Source organism: Oryctolagus cuniculus, chromosome 4 (assembly GCF_964237555.1).
Source record: "Oryctolagus cuniculus chromosome 4, mOryCun1.1, whole genome shotgun sequence".
Taxonomy (NCBI): domain Eukaryota; kingdom Metazoa; phylum Chordata; class Mammalia; order Lagomorpha; family Leporidae; genus Oryctolagus; species Oryctolagus cuniculus.
The window spans coordinates 101,208,673-101,232,963 of NC_091435.1; the positions used below are offsets into that span (position 1 = coordinate 101,208,673).

The 24,291-nt window shown below is 38.3% G+C and overlaps 1 protein-coding gene across 2 annotated transcripts in view; it reads right to left on the minus strand.

The window, feature by feature from the left end:
- The window catches only part of KCNMB2 (potassium calcium-activated channel subfamily M regulatory beta subunit 2), a 286,278-nt gene that overhangs the window by 231,138 nt on the left and 30,849 nt on the right, over window positions 1-24,291 (minus strand). Inside the window, exon 1 of one of the 2 annotated variants that reach the window (XM_051818791.2) lies at window positions 12,158-12,267. The exons of the other annotated variant lie outside the window; for it this stretch is intronic. Within the exon in view, the coding sequence (XP_051674751.2) occupies window positions 12,158-12,189 (32 nt within the window). The 5' untranslated portion in view covers window positions 12,190-12,267. Of the gene's footprint in view, window positions 1-12,157; window positions 12,268-24,291 lie in introns of those variants that run through there. 2 annotated transcript variants of the gene reach the window in all.

Here is a 24,291-nt window from a genome sequence, read left to right on the forward strand (position 1 = left end):
CTTTGTATCTATTAACATCACAATCAATGTAAAATTCCAGAGTGCCCTGCAATCATAATTGATTCAGAAAGGCAATGATTTCCAATTGGCTGAGGAGCTCCTTTGTGATGTGATAAAAATCCATTATGGGCAAGAGGCCTAAGACTGTCAGCTTGTGACTTGAACTCATCCCAAAGACGCCTGTGTTGGGCAGGTAACTTGAGACTGTTCAACTAACCCTGTGCTTTCCTGAGTCTCCTCAGGGTGTGTGGCATCTGTGTGGAGAATAACAGCAAGTACACCTGTGAAAACGGGGCATCAGGATGGAAATGCTGCCAGTCCTCCTATCTTCCCCAGCCACACACCACGTAGACACCTTGATTTGAAGCAAACCATGAGATGGTTGTATTAACCGAAAGAGATTCTTTAATCAGCCTTTTTGGGGGGATTGGTACAGATTTATGGGAGAAATTTGAGAAATAGATTTAGTGTCTGGTACAAACTGGATCCTTTGCCTTCTAGACACATGGAAGCTCTTTTCAGTCTAGCTATTATACAGACATCTGGTTCATTCCTGGACCTCACTAACTGCAACAAGGTTTTGACAGTCTCTGGGGTGCTGGTGGGGGTAGGTAGAGAGGTCATGCGGATAGAGAATAAAGGAAAGACCACAGAAATTTTGAAGCTGAACCAAGAAGCAAGTTCACCCAGTAGCAGAGAAAGACTATTTAGTTTATATTTATGTTGTCCTATAATAGTGGGACAGGTCAACATGGGGAATGGGACAGGCAATGCAGAGTTAGAGAATAAGCTTGTGCTTTGAAGTTATACAGATTTGAATCCATATCTCAATCCTCCCAATTATGACCAGCATTATCATCATAGCAAAGAACATAGGGGATTCCTTTTCCCTAATTTTTATATTAGGAAAATAATGTCTCTTTTATAGGATATTGTACAGCTTAGATAACACGAGCAAAGGTCAAGTGTGTGGAAAATACAAAATCAATAGCATTGGTTCCTATTTTGAACTATCATTGCTGAGAAGTGGCCATTAAAGTTGAAAACAGGTAATCTGCACCTGGATGGAGAGGAGTGTGTAGAATTGGGCATCAGGATGGGATGCCGCATTTCAGGCATGGAAAGCCAAGACACTGTGGCAAAACAATGACCTAATGAAAGATCTCTGTAAGTGAGATCCTGGTGGAAAGAATGGGCCATCAAAGAAGGAGGTGCCTTTCTCTGAAGGGAGGAGAGAACTTCCACTTTGATTATGGTCTTGTCTAAATAAGGTCAGAGTTTGTGAACTCAAGAGGCTTCCATAGCCTTGGCAGCTCATGATAAGAGCCTTGGGTGATCACTGACATTATAAATAAGAGTGTCAATTGTTAAATCAACAACAGGAGTCACTGTGTACTTGCTCCCCGTATAGGACCTCTGTCCTTAATGTGTTGTACTATGAGAATTAACGATAAAACTAGTCTTCAAACAGTAGTTTATACTCTATGTGTCTGTGTGGGTGCAAACTGTTGAAGTCTTTACCTCATACAGAGTTGAGCTTCTGTATATAAAGATAATTAAAACTGAATCTTAATGAAGAATGGGATGGGAGAGGGAATAGGAAGTGGGATGGTCTGGGGGTGGGACAGCGGGTATGGGGGGGGGAAGAATCACTATAATCCAAAAGCTACTTACAAAATTTTCTACTTACAAAATTTATATTTGCTAAATAAAAGCTTTCTATCAAAAATAAAATACGATGGAATGCTGATCCCTTTGTACATATGGGAATAAACCCAAAAACAAAGGTGACAAAGGGCTGAGGTTGTTGCATGGGGTGTGAGTTCAGACAAATTGGCTGGTCATTGTTCTCCTCCTCTACAGTGTTTCTTCAGAAAGGTCCAGATCCACTGTGTGAGGATGTTTATGGGGTGAAGCTCACACCTACAACACACACAGTGCAGCTGACCTGATGAAAGGTGCCCAGTAAAGCTATTTGTTTTCTCAGTCTTGACTTTCAGTGTAGAACAGATCCATACTACTTTTCTACCCACGAAAGTTTTATTTGCACTGCAGCTAAGGATGGGAAGGACCTCAATGACAAGTGGAAGTGGAGTGGGCCCGTAGACTGCCAGAATTCAAGCTATGAGGACCCATTCATCAGTACAAGCGTATTACTTCACCTCCTGAGTCTTAGTTTCTCAAAATTTAAATCAGGAATAATAATGCTGTCTTTCCTTCCTAGTATGTGTTTGTCCTGAGGTGCAAAGTCAAAGAGATAACGGATGATAAAGCACATTGGAAACTGTAAAGCACGTGGGAGGATGTGAGAAATTTCAATGTTTTCAAGCACCTCCTTTAGCTGTGATTCCCATTTAAACTCGACAACCTCATCATCTTGATGTATAGATTTTTATTTCTTTTTGCAAATATGTGATTACTAAGGCTAGTAATCCAATATTCAAACAGATAATTGTATTTACTATGTCTGTATTAGCCTAATAAATAATTTCATTAGTAGCGTGTTTGGAAATGAGAATTGCCAGCACGTTTTCCACAAGAGAAGATACTGAACAATGAAATCCCTCAAATGGTACTGATATGAGGCTGTACAAATTGGGATTTCACTCAGTAGCATTTATTCATTTATTCATCTTACTTTCTTAAACTGATTTTCTCTGTGTTGATATTCTTGTTTTACATCTATACTTTTGTAATAAATAATACATGCTAATAATTTCTGAATTAATTTCTCTAGATGCAACCCCCCATTTGAATTTTAGACTCATACAGCCAACTGCCTACAAATAGGCATCTTCAATTGAGCATCTAAAAAGCATCTCAAGTTCAACACCCCTGAGACAGTATGTTTAATTTGTTGCCATCCTCTGCAAACATGCTCCTCTTGCTCTAAGTTAATGATGATTCCAATTTTCCAGTTGCTTTGACTCAAACCCTGATTTCTTCTGTCACCTTTCCATCAATTTATCAGAAAATGTATTGGCTATAGCATCAAACATGCACAATGTTGATATGGCCTAGTGTTTCCACTGCTTCCACACTAATTTCTGACCCACACTGTTATAATTTCTTCCTAATAGGTTTCTCTGCTTTTGTTCTTCTCATACTTTCCACTCACATGGATGTTCTAAACACAGCAACCTGTGTGAGCTTTTAAAATACAAACCAGATCCTTCTAGTCCTTTGCTACCATCCTTCCAATGACATTGGACCTCACTCAGGGCATAATGTCCTCCCATCTCCTTCACCTTGCCTCAGTGGTCTCCTTGCTACTGATCAGAAATGTCAGGCACACTGAATAGGTAAGGAGGAAAAAAGGAGTGCATCCAAGAAGGATAAAATAGCATCTTCAAAGTCATAACGTCTCAAAAAACTTGGCAAGGTTGGAATTTCAGTGTCTCTGGAGATAGGCAGATATGATTAGAAAGGCAAGGGCTTAGCCAGGTAATGAGTAGTCTGGCATGTCATTTCCAAGAAGTTGGACTTCATCCAATAGGTAATGGGTAGCTAATAAAGAGTTTCAAGCAGAAGACTGACATAAACAGATTTGCATTTTGGGAATTTAGGACAGACGATGTATTGATAGTAGTAGGATGGCCTGTTGGAAGGACATTGCAATGGCACAGGTGAGAGATATAAAAGCCCAGTCTGTGGCAGTGGCATTGGTGGTAGAGAAAGGAGGAGGGTGATCAAAAGTCATTCAGGAAGTATAATGTGCCGCACTATAGGCAATAAATAACCATTATCAAAAAAAGCATGGATTGAAAATCAATAGAGTAACAGCTGGTTTTTAGAGTAGATTCCAGTGGGAGAATTCAGATCAGTGACTCAAAAAACTAATTTTTTAAAAATTAAAAAATAAAAACTCAAAAAAATCAGTTTAGGAAACACATTCAATGAAAAAGTAGGCTCATAAAGGGCCAAATCATGCCTTTTGATATAGTATTCTCTGGTTAGACTGCACAGCATATTTAATTGTGGATTTCAAGACAAATTTCATGTGATTGTCCCTCTAGGAGGAAGTGAGTCAGGTGACTTATGAGTTCTTCCTGTTTTATTAGACTTTTTTCATTTTTTGTACTTGTTCCCAAATGTATCATTTTCCATTTCACACATCATAAATATGTACATAAATATTTTAAAAGTTTCTGTTTCTCCAGGTTGACTATGTGCCTTATAATGGATGATAACTTCACCTGAAAAGTATCTAGGTAATGAACTACAATGGCTTCCAAGCCTGAGATAACTCAAAACTCAGGAACAGCATGTTAGGATTGGCAGAGACCTTAGAGATCACCTACAATCCATGCTGTACCCCACTTCAACTCTAATACCAGACCTCCCCTGGCCTCACTTAATTTTAAAAATAAGTTGAGTGATATAAGATCTTGCCAAACCACATACCTTTGGTGGCTAAAACATTGTGTTTTCTGAGGCTGCATTACAGCAAAGCAGTCACAAAATAGGAAAATAACCTCGGCATGTATTAAAAGCCCCAGAAAACATACTAATAATCTAAGCCCTTCTTGCAGAGATTGAGATTCAGCAGAAAACTTCATTTTTCAAAAAGACTTCCCTGCCCTGATGCTAACATAGATGGTCAAGTACTCATACTTTGAGAATGACTTAAATGAAACAAAATATGCAGGCACAAACAAGCAGCAAAGGCTTCAAGGGGCTCTATTATTGCTGAGATCTTAGGTTCACAAATATTACTTTAAAAAGTCTGCTGCTCTATTAATGCCTCTCTTTGTGGAAAACACATATAGACTACTTGAGGGCTTATTGTGGTTGATGGTGGCATAACATCATAATTACAAATACAGCTATCCATTTCCAGCAATTTGAGTATCAAGGTCTTCCAATTTTGATGCATTTCACATATGCATATTTCCTTAAGAGAGTTCAAGATAAGCATAAATATTAAATGATGTATTTGTCCTCAGTGAACCTCTGTCTTAGGAAAGCAGATAGGGGAGCCAGAAACTGATCAGTATTATTTTATCTTCCACCTAGAATTCTTCTTTTCCCCATCATCTTGAAATAATGCTGCTAGACTATGTTTTAAGAAATGCTATGCCTGAGGGTTGAGTGTTGGTGCTCATACATTAGGTAGCCTGAAAGAAATCTAAAGTTGCTAGTGTGATTAAGATAACTCAGACTCTATATATGTTGCCAGTATGAGATGAGAGAGGGAGAGAGAGTGAGAGAGAGAGAGAGAGAGAGAGAAACCATGGGTAAAATAATGTATGCTCCAGGTATGGAGGGGGATGGCATCTTCTGTCCTTGCATAAAAGATGCAATCTGGAATTGGGTCATTATAAAAATTGTGTTAACACTGTAGCAGACTTTAGTAACCATTCAATCCAATAACTTTTACCAAAACCATTTACTGTCAGAATCTTTTTTTTTTTTCAAACAAAATTTTAATACATTCTCCAAATATAAAAAGATAAAGGCAGAACATCTCTGAATGAAGCCAGGGGGTGGGGAAAGCTGGGCCCGACCCTTTTGACCTGTTAGCTGGCCTGGTGTGATAGCCTACATCAGAGCCCCAACACTTCACAGGAAATCACTGTTGGAGTCTTATCCCTTTATTTTAGAGAAAGGTAACTATGACCAAAGAGCTTAAGGGATTTGCCTACAACAACAGGGAAGGGCTGGAGCCTTCACTCCTGGTACCGGAACTTTTTTACTGGAGGCCAAGTTGCCTTGAAGTCCTTGACAGAGATGTGAGATTCTAACAGCACACCATCCACAGTGGAGGTCCAGAGAGTCTCGATAGCTTCTCTGTTCTTCAATGTGGATTTGTTTAGGGGAGATATGACTAAGGTAATGAGATACAGGGAGAACTACCTACTTCCCCTGACCCTGTCCAAAGGTTTGGGGCTGAAGAAGTGGAAATCATGGTTCCCCATATGTCTATACCTTAAAGTTCACTGAGTAATGGGTTTGTTCTAGAAAAGATGGAATGAACCCTTGGGAATGGAAAGGTGACAGAAGCCTGATGATCCCCGCAATCAAAGGCAGGATGTGAACCCTCAGTCAGCTCTTCCTTTTGGCAGATATGTATGTTGATTCCTCAAAGGAATGTTAATTGACTTTCACCACTCAGTATTGATTACATATGAGGTTTGGGATTTTTCTCTGGCAGTTCTCAGCTATATGAACCAACAGTGAGAGGATGAGAATTACTTTTGGTAACGATCCATCCAAAAGTGATTATGAGATATTAGCTTCTTCTCTATCCTACATTGCATCACATTTTACAAGTTTCCTGGGCAAAGTCCTGAAGTGACTTGCCTTCAGTCACTAATCCGCTGTGCTTTGTTATTTATTGATTCATGGCTCATGCAACATTATAGGGCACTATGAAATAAAGTTAGACTTGATTTGTCTTTCATCCAAATATAGATTAGGACATTCCCCAGGAAGAGTGTATGTACTAATCAGGTTCCAGACTTGTGAGTGCGGTATGATCTAATTCTATTTTAAAAAGTGTTTAAACTATCAGGTGACAGTAGGGTGGGTGGGATGTGGGCAGTGGAATCCCACTGTCTGGGTTTGAGTAGTGTCTGTACCAGTTATACAGTGTGTGACTCTGGGAAAGTTATTCAATAGACCTGTACCTTAATTTCAAACGTAGATGGGAGATAATAGTATTTGTTGAGGAGTGAGCAAGATAATGCTTTCAGCTCTTAGAGAACTGGCTGGTTTGTAGAAATTTCTTAATAATTATCAGCTATCATTATTGTCAAGTCATGGAATAATAGATGATTTTCATTTACCTTAACTTTCCTAAAATTATTTTAATGCAATATATATTATGGCAGATATGAAAGTTGTAAGTACAAGAGAAAGAAAACAATATCAATTTTTGAAAGTTGAAGACTTGAAAAGCTCCTTCCTTTTCCAATTCCAACATCCACCAAGACCAGATTCAATTTCTGAGTGGAATACTATGTTAGTAAAGGGAGAAGAAAGAGATGGGGAAAGTGGAAAATGTTGTTTTACCCACACTTCTTGCAACTAGTTATTTTCCCTTTTCAACTACACCATTTGTCACTATGACTTTCTGGCAAGAAAGAATGGAGGGAGGGAGAGATAGAAGGAGAAGGAGAAGGAGAATTAGAGGGAGATGGAAGGGTAGAGGAGGAAGAGAGAGAGAGAGAAGAAGGAGGAAGGGGAGGAGTCATAGGAAGAAGAAAAGAATAAGAAAATTTAGATGCACTTTCCCTGATTGAACATTTCTAAATCTCAATGGAAAAACATTTTAATCTCATGCCAACCCTCCCCTCTCACACTTTTGGGTGAGGAAATTCAGTGTAATACATAGGCATGGAATGCACTTGACTGTACCTCTTTGTCAGTTTAGACAAGGAGATCATTAAAAAGATTTCTAACTGAAGATGAAGAATTTAAAATGCTATGACTTTATATAGAGAATAGTAAGGTAAGGTTCTAACAGCACACTTTTACCTCACCCTGTCATGCCGATCAATTAGCCAGCTAGGATTCCTTGAATGGTTACTCTGGGCCCAGGTTATACGATTCTGGCTTGGTCACTACCCTTCCACATGGCCTCACAGTATCTTTTTATATGAGGGATGTTGCCCGGGCTCAGGCAGATCTGGAACTGTGGTCTGAGACCCTCTGATCTGCCATCTGTTTCTGATCCACACCGATTGTCAGTGAGATAGAAAGTAGGTATAGAGACAGTATCCTCTGCATTACTGCAGACTGCAGTGTTGGGATGTGGGCTCAGGCAGAGCCCAACATGCTAGCAAGCTTAACTTGTTTTATGGGCACTGAGGGTTTCCATCAGAAGCCTGGGGTCTGGAAACCTGATGTCTACCTGACTGGAGGTCTTGGAACAGAGAAGTGGAATTGTTGGAATATTTCAGGAAAACCCCATTACATTAATTTCATAATGAGTGCATATTTTAAACAATTTTTTAGACAAACCTACCCTTCTTTTTACTTAGGGTTATTTTTGAAGAATATGGCTTTTAAAAAGTCCTAATAAGTATTTAATGTTTGATTTAAGCCTAAGAAGAATCACTTAATTCATATAGGCTCTGCCAAACCACATAATAGTTGTATGACCTGAATTGTAATTAGCTGATGAGCACTTCTAATGTGCCAGGCTCTTACTACATGTTTTATATCCATTATGTTATAAATTACTCAGAATAATCCCTTGAATGGATCCTCATACTCTCTCCAGAAGAGCCTGAGACTGGGAGGACTGCAGTAGCTGTCCAGGGTCCTGTGAGGAGTGGGATGATGCTGGGCCCCTGAGCCCCGGTGTCTCTAAGTATGAAGTGAAAGTGATAATGACTGTGAGGTATAAATGTATATGCATATATATAAAGTCCATATAGGGACTTTATATGTGTGTATATAGGTACCTATATAAAAATTAAACTAAAAACTTATGCATGCACCTACACACACACAAACACACACACACACATATACACATAAAGATTTTTCTACACATATATATTTGTACCTATGTCTGGTACATAAAAAGCATTTCACAAATAGCATTACCTTTACAGGGATTACTTTTCCACAAAGACCAATTTTCTTCTGCAGAGGAACATGTGTATATAAGAAAGGTGAGAAGTCAGGGCTGGTATTGTGGTGTAGTGGATAAAGCTTCCGCTTGTGATGCCAGCATCCCATATGGGTGTGGGTTTGAGTCTCAGTGCTCCACTTCTAATTCAACTCCAGGAAAGCAGTGGAAGATGGCCTAAGTGCTTGCGCCCCTGCACCCATGTGAGAGATCTGGAAGAAGCTCCTGACTTCTGGCTTTGACCTGGTCCAGCCCTAGCTGTTGCAGCCATTTGGGGAGTGACCCAGCAGATGGATGATATCCTCTCTCTCCCTGTCCCCCACCTCTCTCCCTCTCCCTTTCCCTCTTCCTCCCCCTCTCCTTCCTATCTCTGTGTAACCCTTTTAAATAAATAGATAATAAATAAATAATATTTAAAAAGAAAAGAATGGTGAGTGGTAAACAAAATTCTCATTTAAGATTTGCTGAAACACTACTAGGGCAGAATTCTAGCTACCTTCTACCATCGCCTTGCTCAAAGTTTTCTGAAACTTGTATATCTCTGAGTAGTCAAGTGAATTATTCACTGATAGGACTCATCTGTTTTATCTCAGGTAATGTGGAAAGGGTTTTTCAAATCTCATTCAACTCATGGTTAGAAAGAACTTTCCTCATATAGGTATCTTTTCCTACTAAACTGTGACTTTTTTAAAGGCAAGGGCCAATCTGGCCAAGATTATGTCCCCTGGCCTGGCAAAGTAGCTGACATAGTACAGGTACTCTGCCACAGAATCAAAGTACCCTAGATACCTGTGGCAGAAGGGATCTTGAAGGGATCAGCGCTGTGGGCTAAGCCTCTTCCCGAGGTGCTGGCATCCCATAGAGGTGCCAGTTTGTGTCCTAGATGCTCTTCTTCCAATCCAGTTCTCTGTTATGGCCTGGAAAAGCAGTAGAAGATGGCCCATGTGCTTGAGCCCCTATACCCCCGTGGAGACCAGAGGAAGCTCCTGGTTCCTGGCTCCTGGCTTTGGATCAGGCCAGCTCTGGTTGTTGTGGCCATTTGGGGAGTGAACTAGCAGATGGGAGACCTTTCTCTCTGTCTCTCCCTCTCTACGTCTCAAATAAAAAAAATAAAATCTTTAAAACAAAAGATCACTGGAAAAGTTCATTGATGCACTGAGTTCTGTTTATTCAAAGAGAACAGCTTTGGAGGACAGGTGTCTCAAGTCTGTCCTCTGATTCCCAACACTTCCTGAGCTCAATGTGCAGTAATTCATCTCTTCTGGAAAGTTTACTAAGGGATATCTGTTGAAGGTTAAATAAAGACACCCAAGGAAGATCTTCCCAATCGAAAAAATATAGTATAAAAACTGATGGGGCCATACCAGCATCCCACGTGGGCACCAGTTTGAGTCCTGGTTACTTGACTTTTTTAAAAAATATATTTTATTTATTCATTTGAGAGGTAGAGTTACAGACAATGAGAGGGAGAGACAGAGAGAAAGGTCTTCCTTCCATTGGTTCACTCCCCAAATGGCTGCAACAGCTGGAGCTGCGCCGTTCCGAAGCCAGGAGCCAGGAGCTTCTTCTGGGTTTCCCATGTGGGTGCAGGGGCCCAAGCACTTGGGCCATCTTCCAGTGCTTTCCCAGTCCATAGCAGAGAGCTGGATTGGAAGAGGAGCAGCCGGGACTAGAACCGGCGCCCATATGGGATGCCAGATCACAAGGCGGAGGATTAACCTACTCCACCACAGAGCCGGCCCCTACTCGACTTCTGATCCAGCTTCCTGCTAATCTTCTGGGAAGCAGCAGAGATGGCTCAAGTGCTTGGACCGCTGCACTCATGTGAGAGACCTGGAAGAAGCTCCTGGCTTCTGGCTTTGGATGGAGGATCTTGCACTCTGTCTCTTCCTCTTTCTCACTGTAACTCTGCCTTACAAATAAATAAATAAATCTTAAAAAAAAAAACCTGAGGAAATTAGCACCCATATCATATCAGTAGAGGAATAGATAAATGGTTATTCTGAAGTAGAATGGAGGTCAGATTATGCTTTCCACCCTAAATACTATGTTTATTTGTGGCATTTTACATTGGTAAACAAAGAAGGAACTGTTTTATTAAAGAAATTTGGAAAAATATAAAAGTATATTTTTCTTATATCCAAAATAAAATACAGATAGGTTAAAATTCTAAACATAAATACTTATATTTGTATAATAGCAAAAATTAGGAGAAACATATTATAATCTTGACAGCAAAACCATAAGGGAAACTATTTGACTATTAAAAACGAAAAAGGATGACACACTAGGCTCAAACACATAGAGGGAAAAACTATTGAATAACATGCTAGCAATGGGTGCTTCTAGAGAGGGTAATGCAGAGGACATGTGGTCAGTCATATATTACTCAGGGTACTGGAAAAGCATTGAAAAGAAATGTGTTTAGAAAAAACACCTAGGTATTTAATGCCCCCCAAAAAAATGTATGGGAAATCATTAGACACTAAGTAATTTTGACATGTATTAGCCTTATTTGTTTCTATTAGTAAAGGTTATTTTTTCATTCTTTGTAATTTGCTTTTAGAAAATCTCATCTTCTGAGAAAGATTATATCACATTATCTGTACAAATGGACTCCTAAAGATCTAAGATTTGTTTTAAGCTGAAATATAATGTTGACCAAAACAACCCATCCTCAGACTCCCTGACCTGTTGTACTTGTTACTAAATTACTATTCCACCCCTGCCCCCTTCTGATAGTATATCACAAAATATTTTTGAAATTTGGTGTTCTGTGGTGTTTGCAGCCTGGAATTAATTCCACTTCCTGTTCAGGGCCAGGAAAACACAGGGTTAAAAGGAACCTTAGAATTCAGTCATATCTCCCATCTCAAAGTTCTACCAAGTCTCCTCTTGTCCCATCAGTACTTCTCCCCCAGCTTTTGTGGATGAGGCAGAGAACAAGGGGTGGAGAGGAGAAGTATCAAGAAGTGAGCATTGGCAACTGCCACACTCTGAAATCTTATTAAGTTTCTATACTTCTCTCCCACACAGGAAAGAGTCAATTAAAGATCATTTTATAAGAGGTTTCACTTTCTGTATGGAATTTCTGTTCCACTATACACACTAAGTAATAAACTTACATGGCAATGTTTGAACATTTATGAGAACGAATTATTCCTAAATTATCAGCTCACATTATCATATAAATGATCACTCTGGCTTTCTCTCCCAGTAGTGCTATAATCTCTAATAAAGCAGTTTATACATGTTTTCAGGGAGGATACAGTGCCCCAGAAAACTAGCATTATATTGCTTTAATATTAAAAAGCAAAATTACTCAGGCAGATTTTATCAGATGCCTAAGTATCTGGATCAAATACAAGTCAGCCTATCCTACATCTGTAAGGAAAACCAGTCAGAAAGAGCCCTGAACATGGTGTTGTTTGAAGCATCCCAGGCGTGGTGCATTCAAACACCCCTATCAGATTGTTGATGATAGGATCAGTTCCCAGCCTCTCACTCTTTCCTCTTCTGCTCCTACAAGAATTTGGCTCTCTAGAGAAGAAAATAAGTGGAAAATAATGGTCCTACCTTTGATGCATTGTGGCCATGATATAGACCATAAAAAAGAAGTTCTGTAGTCTGGTGAAAGGGATGGTTAATAATAGTTTGGACTTAAGTGAGGCAGATTGGCTCTGTGGAAAAAAAAAAAAAAAGACGTGCCCCTAGGGAAAAACAGACTTTCACAAATTTCATCATGCATCATGTGGGACAGAAGAGCCATTGAAATTAGAGTTTGTACAAGTATTATGATAATGCTGTTTTGAACAAGTTCTGCCAAAGTCTTGAAACCACAAGCACTTTTGGAGTTGATAATTGCCTGGAGAGATAATCTACTTTCTGTTCGCTGAAGTCTAAGTGAAGGAAACAGGACCCTGTCCAGAGAGTTTTAATTTGCCTGAAAGCCTTAATCAGATGATGATTTCCCTCTGCGGGCCCCTCTCTTGTCTGTCAAGAAGAGCTCTGCTGCGAAAGTCGAAACTGTTGGCAGACAAACACCCTTATTTAGAAGGAACAGCGTTGTGGATGGGTGCACACAGATGCAGTATGTAGACAATGCCCGTGCCTCGGATGCGTTCTGTTTGGTTTTTGAAGGGAGAGGGAGATTATTTGCAGTTACTGCCAGTAATCACAGGTGTAATAACCGACTTACCCTTTTATCAAGAGAGTGAGTTTGAATGGGTCCTGCTTACTTATTAATATGTTAGAAATATGATGGTTTGGACCAGAGTCAAGAAATAGGGATGATTTTCCACACAAACATTGGCTCTTGGAGAGGGAGAGGGAGAGAGGAAGAGCAAGCCTGTGAGAGATGGGGCACAATCTCTCTCTAACATCAGAAAGGCTATTGCCTGTTGCAAAATAACATGCAATGTCTCTCCCTGAGTCTTACCAATGTATCTGAGTCTATAAATATAAGAATCCTCTAATACTTCAGCCTTGGACTAGGCTCTGATTCTTGTCCAGGATTTCTGTGGTGGGTAGTGAGCTGTTCTGCAGCCACTAAAACCGTCCGTTGCCTGGGATGGAAAAGCCTTGCCCTGATGCCATGAGCCACTCCCCTTTCATCACCTTTTTAAAGCACAGGTGTTAACCCCATCAGCCAGGACAAACCCTGGGCCAGATGCCTCTGTCTTCTGTACATATCATTTGTCAGTCCCCGTGGAGAAGCTAGACATCATAAAACATGACAAGAATACTGTCATTTCTGGTTAAACAGGTGACTTCAACCCAGGGTTTCCTGGTGAGTCGGAGCCTCACAGACCCCAATCTATTTTCCTTTGTCACTGTATCACTTTCAGATCACCAGGGCAGACAACTGTACCATGAAGTGCAATGAACAGCCTGCTGCTTATCAGCACTCAAAGAAAGGAGCCACTAACTCTGGCCAATTCTTTCCTCCCTGTTTCTGAGGACGCAGAGGTCTAAGTGAATCATCGTATTTGTTCCTCAAAACAACTCTGTTAAGATAGTGGGGTGGACGTTATTCTCACTCTTATAAAGAGTTTTGAGTGTCAGAAAGGGTAAGCAACTCTTCCCAGATTACACAGCTGGTAAATGGTAGTCGTAGGAAGGAAATTTATCTTCTGCTTCCAAATCATGTTCTCTTGAGGTCGTCGTGGTAAGAGATTCAGTGAAAGGCAAATCGTTGTTTTAACATTTTGTAATTCAGCTCTATTGGAAATAAATAAATTTCTGAAATGAGTATTTATGATTACAGAATATTGTTTCTGGAGACTGGATTAAATAATGTTTTTGATAAATTCTCAGCCAAGAAGAGACTGTAATTTGCATTATTACGTTCCCTCTTTATATTTCTACAAATTTCCGGGTTAGCTGAGAAAATAAAATTTAGTCAATGATTAGTATAACCTAATGTAATTGCTTGCATTGCTTTGTGAAATGCAAATAGCAAATGAATCATATTTTGAAAAGTCAATTATCCTGTAAGGTAATAGAAACTTTTATAACTTTTTTGTTTCTGAAGAATACATCTTGGTATGCATTAATATCTCTAAGGTAATTATTTTCTCCATTATGTAACTATCTGTATATTTACACTGTTCAATTCAAGTCCTAAACCACACATTGTAATGAACCCAGAGAACAATATTTCTCCTTCTTTATTTAACCAAATGAACATATAGAAATTGATTCTATTTCAAAAGAAAAGTGGTATCATTGAGTTCTTATATTGTGCCAGAAATTTTACATACACCATCTCTTTCCATATTTAATTTTCCTATTAAAGATATAAATTTCAGAAAGTTAAACAATTAGCTCAGGGTCACATAACTACTTAGTGATAAAAATAATACCAATAATATCAATCCCAGATCTTTTCTCCATAACATGTTGTTTCACAAGTGAAAATATTATTCAATTCTTATAAATATGCATATAAACAAAATAATAACCAAAATCTTCCTAACTTGGAAAGCCTAAAGGTGACATAGATATAGATATGGATATAGAAAAAAACAATAATTCTTCAGGGAAAAATTCAATGTGAATTAACTTGATGAAAGGAATCGATGTCAGATATGGGAAGAGGTCAGTTAAAAAATTGCCTACTGAACACTTTTCACGTGTACATTAAAACTGGATAATCTATTATCATATAATTGCATGACCATGTCTAAAAGAAATTAATAGACATATTTGTCAAACTAATTATCTGATTTTACGTGAGCTTGGAGTGATATAAAAAGGTAGTGGGACTTGAGAATGCAACCTCAAAATCAGGGACAAAATTCTGACATAAAAACACAATACTGGGCCCAGCACTGTGGCGCAGAGTAAAGCCACTGCTGCAGCACTGGCATCCTGGCTGCTCCTCTTCCAGTCCAGCTCTCTGCTATGGCCTGGGAAAGCAGTAGAGGATGGTCCAAGTCCTTGGGCCCTCACCCACATAGGAAACCTGGAGGCTCCAGTCGTTGTGGCCATTTGGGAAGTGAATCAATAGACGGAAGACCTTCCTCTCCCTCTCTCTCTGCCTCTACTCTGTAACTCCGCCTTTCAAATAAATAATCAAATCTTTAAAAAAAAAAAAACATGATATTTTTGTGTGAAACAGCTATGGAAATTACAATGTATGGAAGCTAAGTAAATGGTAAAAACCGAAGAGACTGTGATTTTCAATAGTGTTCTAAACAGGAATGACATAAAAATAAATTTATGAAGTTATTTTTCCAGGGAATTTAGGCTTGGTGAGTTTCTACCATTCAAAATGGGTACATATTATAAACATTTTTGTATTACTCACATTTTCCAAAAAGAGAGATTGCAGGATGCCTACTCAGTCTGGGACTTGCTGTCCTTCCCTTCAGTTTATATTAGTTATGATCACGATCCTGTATGTCTATATAAAGTCTCTTGACTCACAAATGCTTTTACATTTTTTATTTCATGTTGGTTTCTATCCTCTCAATAACCCTGTAAAGTAGGAATCACAGCAAGTAATTGTTATCTGTGACAAGATTATATTGGTTTGTGTTTCTTTATGGCTCATAATAGCTAAGGTATACAGGCTGTCATAGTAGCTAGGGTATATTGATAGTCCCAGACATATGATGGTTCAATTCACGATTTTTATTTTACTGTATAATGGTGCAAAGTTAATGTATATTCAGTAGGAACTGTACTTTGAACTTTGAATTTTGATTTTTTTTTTCCCCACACAGTGATATGTCATGCCAAATTCTCATGCAGACGGTTGCAGTATGATTCTGGGAGTAAACAACACACAATCTAGAGTGTCTAGTTTTGCTAAACTTTGGTATGTTAGGTACAATATATTTTCATTTAGAATATATTCAGCTTATGTGAAGGGTTTATTTGGATATAACCCTGTTGTAAATCATGAAACATTTGTATATTTTAAACTTTTTTGACCTTTGTTGAGGGGGGATTGCAATGATAATTTAGCAGCCTTGTTACTTTTACTTATATGATATAAGCCCCAAGCACCACATTCTACTTAACTTACTCGATACTCACCATTCTATAACAACCCGCCCAAAACTAGAATCCCATGTTCCTCCTCACTCTGTCATTTACATTATGTATTTTACTATTTTCATAGCATTTATGGCCCGCTGACATTATCTAACTTATTTTTCTTACTTTTGTTATTGTTGCTCCCAACTGGAATGAAAGCCACATGAAGATGCAGATTTTATTTCTAGGTCTTTTTCACATTGTATCAGCATACACAGAGAAGTATGTGACTGACTGAATAAATATGTGTGAACAAAAGATAAAATCTAAATGGTCATGTTTGAATCTTACGAACTTTTCTCCCAGATCAAATCTTATTGGGCCATTGCTGGGCACCTCATTCAAGGGCACTCAATTCTGAAAATGCACAGGAATATCTGACATGAGCTGCTATAGAGAAATTAAGCTACAACAGGCAGCTTCCCTTCTTGGGGAGTTTGAGCCAAGAACCATAAAGAGAATCAGTCTCATGTGGTGGCTGCGGAAGCAAAGGCATATATGGAAGGCAGCCTTACGGTAGAATCTGAGGCCAACTCAGGTAAGGGCAAGTTGAAGATGAAGGAGAACTATTCACATGATAGACAGCAATGGTGCAAGGAAGAATAAAGCTCCCATCTCTAGTGGGAGAAAGAAGTGCCCTGTGAACAGCCAAGTTAAAGTGGTGGGTCCAGGGTCCCACCACCCAGTACCCACCAATCCCACCGTCTGGGTACTCAGTGCAGCCTGTTCCTCCAATAAGCTTCTGCCTCAGATTCTTCCTCCACCAGGACCTGCCTTGTCTGGCATCTCCTTGTCTGTAGTATGATGTATCTCCTTACTTCCTGTGCTCAGTGGACCTGTTTTAACATTAACCATACCTAATTCAACTGTGCTCCCTGATGTCTAATTTAAGATTGCAAGATGTTCTGTTCTATGGGGCCGGCACTGTGATGTAGCAGGTAAAGCTGCCGCCTGCAGTGGCAGCATCCCGTCCAGGTACCAGTTCAAGTCCTGGCTGCTCCACTTTCGATCCAGTTCCCTGCTAATATACCTGGGAAAGCAGTGGAGGATGGCCCAAGTGTTTGGGCCCCTGCACCTACATGGGATACCCAGAAGAAGCCTTTGGCTCCTGGCTTCAGATGGGCTCATCTCCATCCACTGTGGCCATTTGGGAAGTGAAACAGCAGATGGAAGATCTCTCTCTCTCTCTGTCTGTCTCTGTCTCTATTTCTTTCTGTAATTTTTTTGAATAAATAAAATAAATTTTTAAAAAGAGAGAGATGTTCTGCTTTGTGCTTAGAAAAAATCATCTAACATTAGAACAGGATTTTATAATTTACAAAATTCTTTAATCTCTATTATGCCATTTGCTTTACACAGAAACCCACTCTCTATGAAGTTACTGATTTCCTCTAGGTGGTAAATTTCTCTTATGTGCTAGGTTATCACTTTTCTCTCTCCATTAGTTTGCATCACAAGCTTATTTGTGTAAATGCCTTGTTTTGCTACTAGGCACTAAGCATATAGAATGCAGTATCACATCACATACAATATTGTTGCCAAATATATCTTTGTTCAAATAGTGAACCTGTTTTAAGACCGAATGTGAAACAATTCCACAAACTCTACTTGCATTTATCTAAACTACTGAGTTAGACTCTAAATTGTGAGTTTTTGCATTTGTTATTAAAATATTTCTTTCCTTAGTGTAGGGTTAATATTATGAATCTAAAGTAAACTGAAAACAGATCCTTGTAAAAATTAAGAGAGGGAATAGGAGAGGAAAGAGGGAGGGTGGGAATATGCGCAGGAGGGAGGCAGGGTGGGAAGAATCGCCATGTTCCTAAATATATATACATGAAATACATGAAATTTGTATACCTTAAATAAAATTAAGAAAATATTCCTTTTCTCAACTGTATTTATTTTTGTAGTTATATTTTTATTTTGACTATAACAATTTCTAGGGAACTTCTCATACTTGCATGAGTTTGTAAGTAAATTTAAAAAGCACCTAAAATGTCTCTAATTATAAAATTAGTAATTAGAGTTCCATATCTGTTTCCCTTAGTTATTTCAAACAGTGCTTGGGTTTTTATTCTGATTTTTTTTCTTTCTCTGTGAGTTCTCATTTGCCTCAAACACACTAGAATCTCCCACCCCTTTTTATCTAGCTGTTTTATTTCTAAAGATGTAGAACTTAAGAGAGTAAGCAAATCAGCAACAAAATACACAACAGTACAAGTCTTCCTCAAGGGTGGTAGAAATAACACTAGGATTTTATATAAGTTTAATAAATCTCCCATATTATTCTCACTAGGTATTAGGTTTTAAGCAACTATGTTGTTATATACTGATGTTACATGTTTGAGATCTTTGGTAATCTTACATTTTATTAGTTGGGATAAAATATTTCACCAAATAAGAAGTTTAACAAGTAAAAAGCAAAAAGACCCCTAGTTTAGTGGGAATATACACAATAAAGCAATAATTGAATGGAAAAATGGTCATTTCACCAATATACTTTTTCTGTCAGTTAGTCATTCATAATTGAAGGTTTTTAAGGATGTTAACAGTAAGTCCAGAGTTTCACAACATGAAAGGCAGGTGCAAGGTTGGGATAAAGAGATGACATTATAAGCTAATATGTTTTGTCGGGGCACTTTAGAGCAAAGATTGCAAATGAAATGATATTTTGCTACCTATTGTTATTCTTATTCCTCACACAAATTGTGATTTTGAAGCTCAGAAATTAAGTATTATCAGCAAAAACACATTTAGCCATGTGGTTAAATATGGTTCCAGAAAGCATATAATGCCTATCTGTCAGCTAGTCCACCCACATCACCTATTCATTTCAGCTATGGGGAAATAAAGTGACGATGCACTGCAGGGTACTTAACCACACTTGAAAGAGAATCAAGTGGATCATTACTCACCTTCCTGAAGCAGGTGTGTTTGATATATGTTTGTACACGAGGAATAGTGGTAGGGCTTGAGTCAGAGGACCTGGGTTTGAGACTTTGTTCTGTTATAAATTATGTGACTCTCAAAACAGTAATTGACTTTTCTGAGCTTGTTTGTTCATCTTTAAAATGGGGTAACCCATTCTTGATGTAACTATTCTATAAGATCATCACTATGAGAATCTGTTTAAGATAGTATCTTAAAAACAATGGTACTGTATGAATGCTTTCAAAATGAAGGTATCCATGAAGAGTTCTAATAGAAAGAAATCAGAAAGTTTTATTCTATTAAAAATCCCCAAAATGCTTTAGGAACAAATATGCACCCTAGAAACTTTGTATCTCGATGCTTACTCCTCTGTGATCCATTTTCCACTCTATAAATTGCTGTGCAAGTGTAAGAATTTATTTTTTGGATTTAAAATGTTATCATTCTGCATGTTACACAATGATCATTACTCCAAGAAAATAGGGGAAACTTCAGGGCTAGCTGAACAAGAATATATACAAAGGAAGGGTGGTTAGTGCACATTGTGTATGTGTGTGTGTGTGTATGTATGTGCATTATAGTTTAGTACAGAGAGAGAATTTCCAGTGAAATCATATCACTTTTTTATTTAACTGACTCAACCAGGTTATAAAATTTTACCAAATGGTAAAGGTGGATCCACAGAGTTAATTTAATGATAAATATTCCTTCAACTTTTGTTAACAGAACGTAAGAAATTCTGGCGACATTGGGATTGGAACTTTAAAGCATTTCCAGTGGACTTCAAAGCACTTGCAACTCTGGAAAACTTGTAAAGTTAGTCATTCTTCACACTGTCTTTGTTTACAACATAATTGCCATGATGGAATCAGACTGAAATGAAATGACCTGAGGAGTGCTGCTGAGGTCTGGTCAGTTACTTCTGCTCAGGATTGCATGGAACTGGCAGCACTGTTTGAGGCAACCAAAATGAGTATCTGTAGTGGGAAAATAATGTCAGCAGGAAAAGGAGGCATTCATATGATTTTCATTTCCTGCCTCGTCTTCACGTCCCAAGATTCGAAACTCTAACCACTGGTCTAAGATTGCACAGGTTTCTGAACAGTAGATGGCTATTTATTTAATTATTTAAAGTCAATGTGCTGTCCAATGTACTGAACCAAGAGATTCAGAGCAGCGTACGTTATCCGGATGATTAAAGCAACAAAATTTGTGAAAGGTATTTATGGATGTGAGAACCAGAGACTTTGAGGCTATTTCCTCTTTAATTAGACAAAGTGGACTGGAGAGAAATATTGGGTATTTTAAGTTAATCTTCCTGTCTTCATAATTAAGTTGCAAGCTCATTTAAGGCCTTTCATGCCTGCACATGTACGCAGGCCTTGTCTTCTGCCCTTGTTTCACATTAAACTTGCAAATTGGGGGATAAAGCTGTGCTAGACAAAAATTTAGTACAGATAATGCTTATACCTTTCACTGAATAACACACTTTGTCAATTCCTCTTACAACTATTAAATGACCAGCATAAGAAAATATGAAGGTGACTTTATTTCATAAACAGAATTGGTATCTCATTTTCATTGACCTTATCCAAATTATTAGAGGCCATCTACATTCTGGATGATATTAGTTATAAGAAAAAGTAAAAATGATTGAGTAACATTATATATTAGGCATACCTATATGAGGCAGCTAAAAAAAGTAAATAAAACATAAAGTTTTAATGAATTAGAAGTGGTATATGAAACACATATAGTATTTTTGTATTTCAAAAGTATATAGTTAATTTTTGGAAGAAAATAGAAGCAGATGTGACAAACATTAAACTGCAGAATCAGCACAGAAGTTTCAAATCAGGAGAGGACTAGCCTTAGTCTCTTGGGAAAACAATTTAAAATCTAAATCTCAGTTTCCCAGTCTGCAAAGTGATAAGAATATAAAATCAGTTTCATAACTTTGTTGAATGGTTATACTCTGTGAACCGATGTTTTTAAACTTGTGTGTAAATTTCAAAGTAAGAAATCATACTTTTTTGGTCAAAGTTCCTTTTATTCTTGGCAGTCTATAGATTTTATCACTATTCCTCACTACCTTTTATAAAAAAGGAAGATGTTACATTTCTTATTTCTCTTGACAGTCCTTTCTTTGTGAGGCTTGCTGTTTAAGTTGGTACCTTCTACTCCCTTTTCTACCTGCTCTTTCTTACAGAATTCAGTGTTCAGGACTTTCTACCTTGCACAATAGCTAGTGACAATTAAGAGGAAAGCACTGAGGAATAATAGTCTTTGTCACATTGAGTTATTAACAAATGAAAGTTTTATTTCAGCAAGAGCAAAAAGGCAGCATCTTTACAATTGGTGACTTCCAGGAGGACCGTGGAAATATTTTAATTATAACCAACTTCTATTGCAGCACTGTTTACCTTAACAATATGACTTCTAGTCTTTATCTTTCCAGAATACTTTTCACATTCTCTTCACTCTGTCACTTCTCAGAATAAATTAAAAACATTGAAGGGAATTTTTTGATTGCAGGAAAGTATGACTGATTAAAAACCAACATGTAAAACAGCCTTTCTTTACAGGTTATGATTTGTCTTCCTAACATAATTGTAAATTCATGAAAACTAGAAAACCTTAAGCAAGTAGCTTCGAAATGGAATTTCAGAAAAATGGGTGAGAGTTGAATTTTCAAGATAATGATGACTTGATGATGATTGTAAATATATTGGAAAGTATTGGCCACAAGCCTCTTTGCTCTGCCTATTGAAAGAAATGCCGTCTATGGGAAAAGAGTCAGTGCGTCCCAGAACAGATGTGACAACTAACAAAAAGAAACGGATGTGGTTACATCCAGGTATCCTTTTCAGTGCCAGGAATAGGGAATTTATATTACAATGGGTACTGTAGGAGTTATGCTTCAAGGTAGTAACATGATTTTTAAAAATTTTATCTTCAGGGCCGGCGCCGTGGCTCACTAGGCTAATCCTCCACCTTGCGGCGCCGGCACACCGGGTTCTAGTCCCAGTTGGGGCGCCGGATTCTGTCCCGGTTGCCCCTCTTCCAGGCCAGCTCTCTGCTGAGGCCAGGGAGTGCAGTGGAGGATGGCCCAAGTACTTGGGCCATGCACCCCATGGGAGACCAGGAAAAGCACCTGGCTCCTGGCTCCTGCCATCAAATCAGCGCGGTGCGCCGGCCGCAGTGCGCCGGCTGTGGCGGCCATTGGAGGGTGAACCAACGGCAAAGGAAGACCTTTCTCTCTGTCTCTCTCTCTCACTGTCCACTCTGCCTGTCAAAAAAAAAAAAAAATTATCTTCAGTCCCTTCATGATGTGATGAGAGGAAAATGCATGCAATAAAAATACAGGAATTGAAGAATGCACAAATGAAAATGATGTTGCCAGAAGCAGTCTTTTCAGTTCTTAAGCTCACTAAATTTTGAGATAGAAGTTCTGATGCTTTCAAAGACAATTAAATCCACCCCCTGACTATTTGTGTATCTTTTTTGCAGTTTACAAAGTGGTATTGTATCAGTTATTCCTCTCAAATAGTGAGCGACCATTATAATGTTCAGTGTACTGTACCACAATGTGAAGAAAACACATTTTTTCCTTCCTGAAAATGCTTAAATTTTGAGGCTGTCTGGGGTATGTAAACAACTGACCACAGTGTTATTTAAGCCAGGAGACGGACCCAGCAGAAAATATGAAAGTAATTTATAGTAGGGAATTTTAGGTGTCATCTATGATTTTTCACTCCTATATCCTTTTATTTTGGAAATTACACCTTTCTCTTACCATATGACCCCGATCTGGCTATCAATCATAGAACTGCTCCCTGCCACCCTCTCATGTGGTCACATGAACAAAGATGTTCAGTCAGAATAAGATATCCTTCTAACCATCATGATTGTTCATAATGATCGAAGTGGGGCCAGCGAGATCCAAGGTGGGTCACTTGTAAGCCCTTCTTGGGTAAGTTTTTAAATGTTTCAAGAGAGAACTTCTCTATCTTTCTGGGAGATATTTCAAGCACATTTGAAGTTGCTGGTAGCTATCTTTTCTTATGATGGAGAAAAAAACTTCTGGACAATGCAGCCAATCCAAAAGAAAAAGAGCCAAGAAATGAAAACATTGTTGAGCAGCTGAATCTAGCTATGCCAACCCATTCAACTTCTGACATCTTTAGTTATATAAGCCAATATCTTTTATTTGCTCGGATATATCTGAGCCACATTCCTGTCACTTACATCCAGAACAGTTCTGAATAAGGCAGATAATCAATTTTTTCAAACCAAGGTTCTAGTTTTATCTATCACCTATCTATCATCTATATATCTAACTGTTAATCATCATCATCTTAGAGAATTCTCTGTACATTCCATTTAAGATAAATGCTTCTATTAGTTCAATAGCTGTTCTTGAGTGCCTTACTAGCTCAGGGGAGGCACTACCATTCCTCTTAAATACAATGAAATACTGTGACTGTTAAGCTATTGAAAATTCCCGTGATCACAGCATGAATGTCATCAGAAGGTCTTGTACTCTTTCAAAGGATTCCTTCCTCTGACGTTGTAGATGTTCAATGTGTCACTGGCATTTGTAAGCATATACTCTGGAGGATTTCACATTTTGTCTGTGATAAACAATAGAGTGTCATGAAACAAACAGCAGAAATCAAGAGCTGTAGTGATTAGTCCCGTTCCAATAATTATTCAGCAGGCTTTAAAATCTGAGACATTTGCTTTTGATTATACATCTTCTAATCCACGTGTGAGTATATATTGTGTGATATACCAAATGTGGAAATTAGGCTTTCATTGTGTTAATTTTCTAAATAACTGAAAGTCATCCACCTAAATGACAAAGTTGTTTATAAAATTAAAGTATTTGAAAGAGACATTAAAACGCAGTATATATTTTAATATTTCTTAAGAAAAGTATGGTAACAATAATAGTATCACTACCTAAATGAATTCCATGAGGTGGGCCCTGTGTTAGCCATTTACATTCAGGATTTAATGTAGACCTACTTTTGTGAAGAAAGAGACACTATCCCCACTTAAGGGAGCAGTAAACTTAGCATGAGAGTGGTTAAATAATTTAGCCAAGATCAGAAAACCACAAGGTTGAACTAAGATTTAAATTCAGACCTACTGGACTCCATAGCTGGTATTCTTAACACAGTGTCATCATTAAGAACACAAATTGTGTCCTTTGCAAAGATTAAACA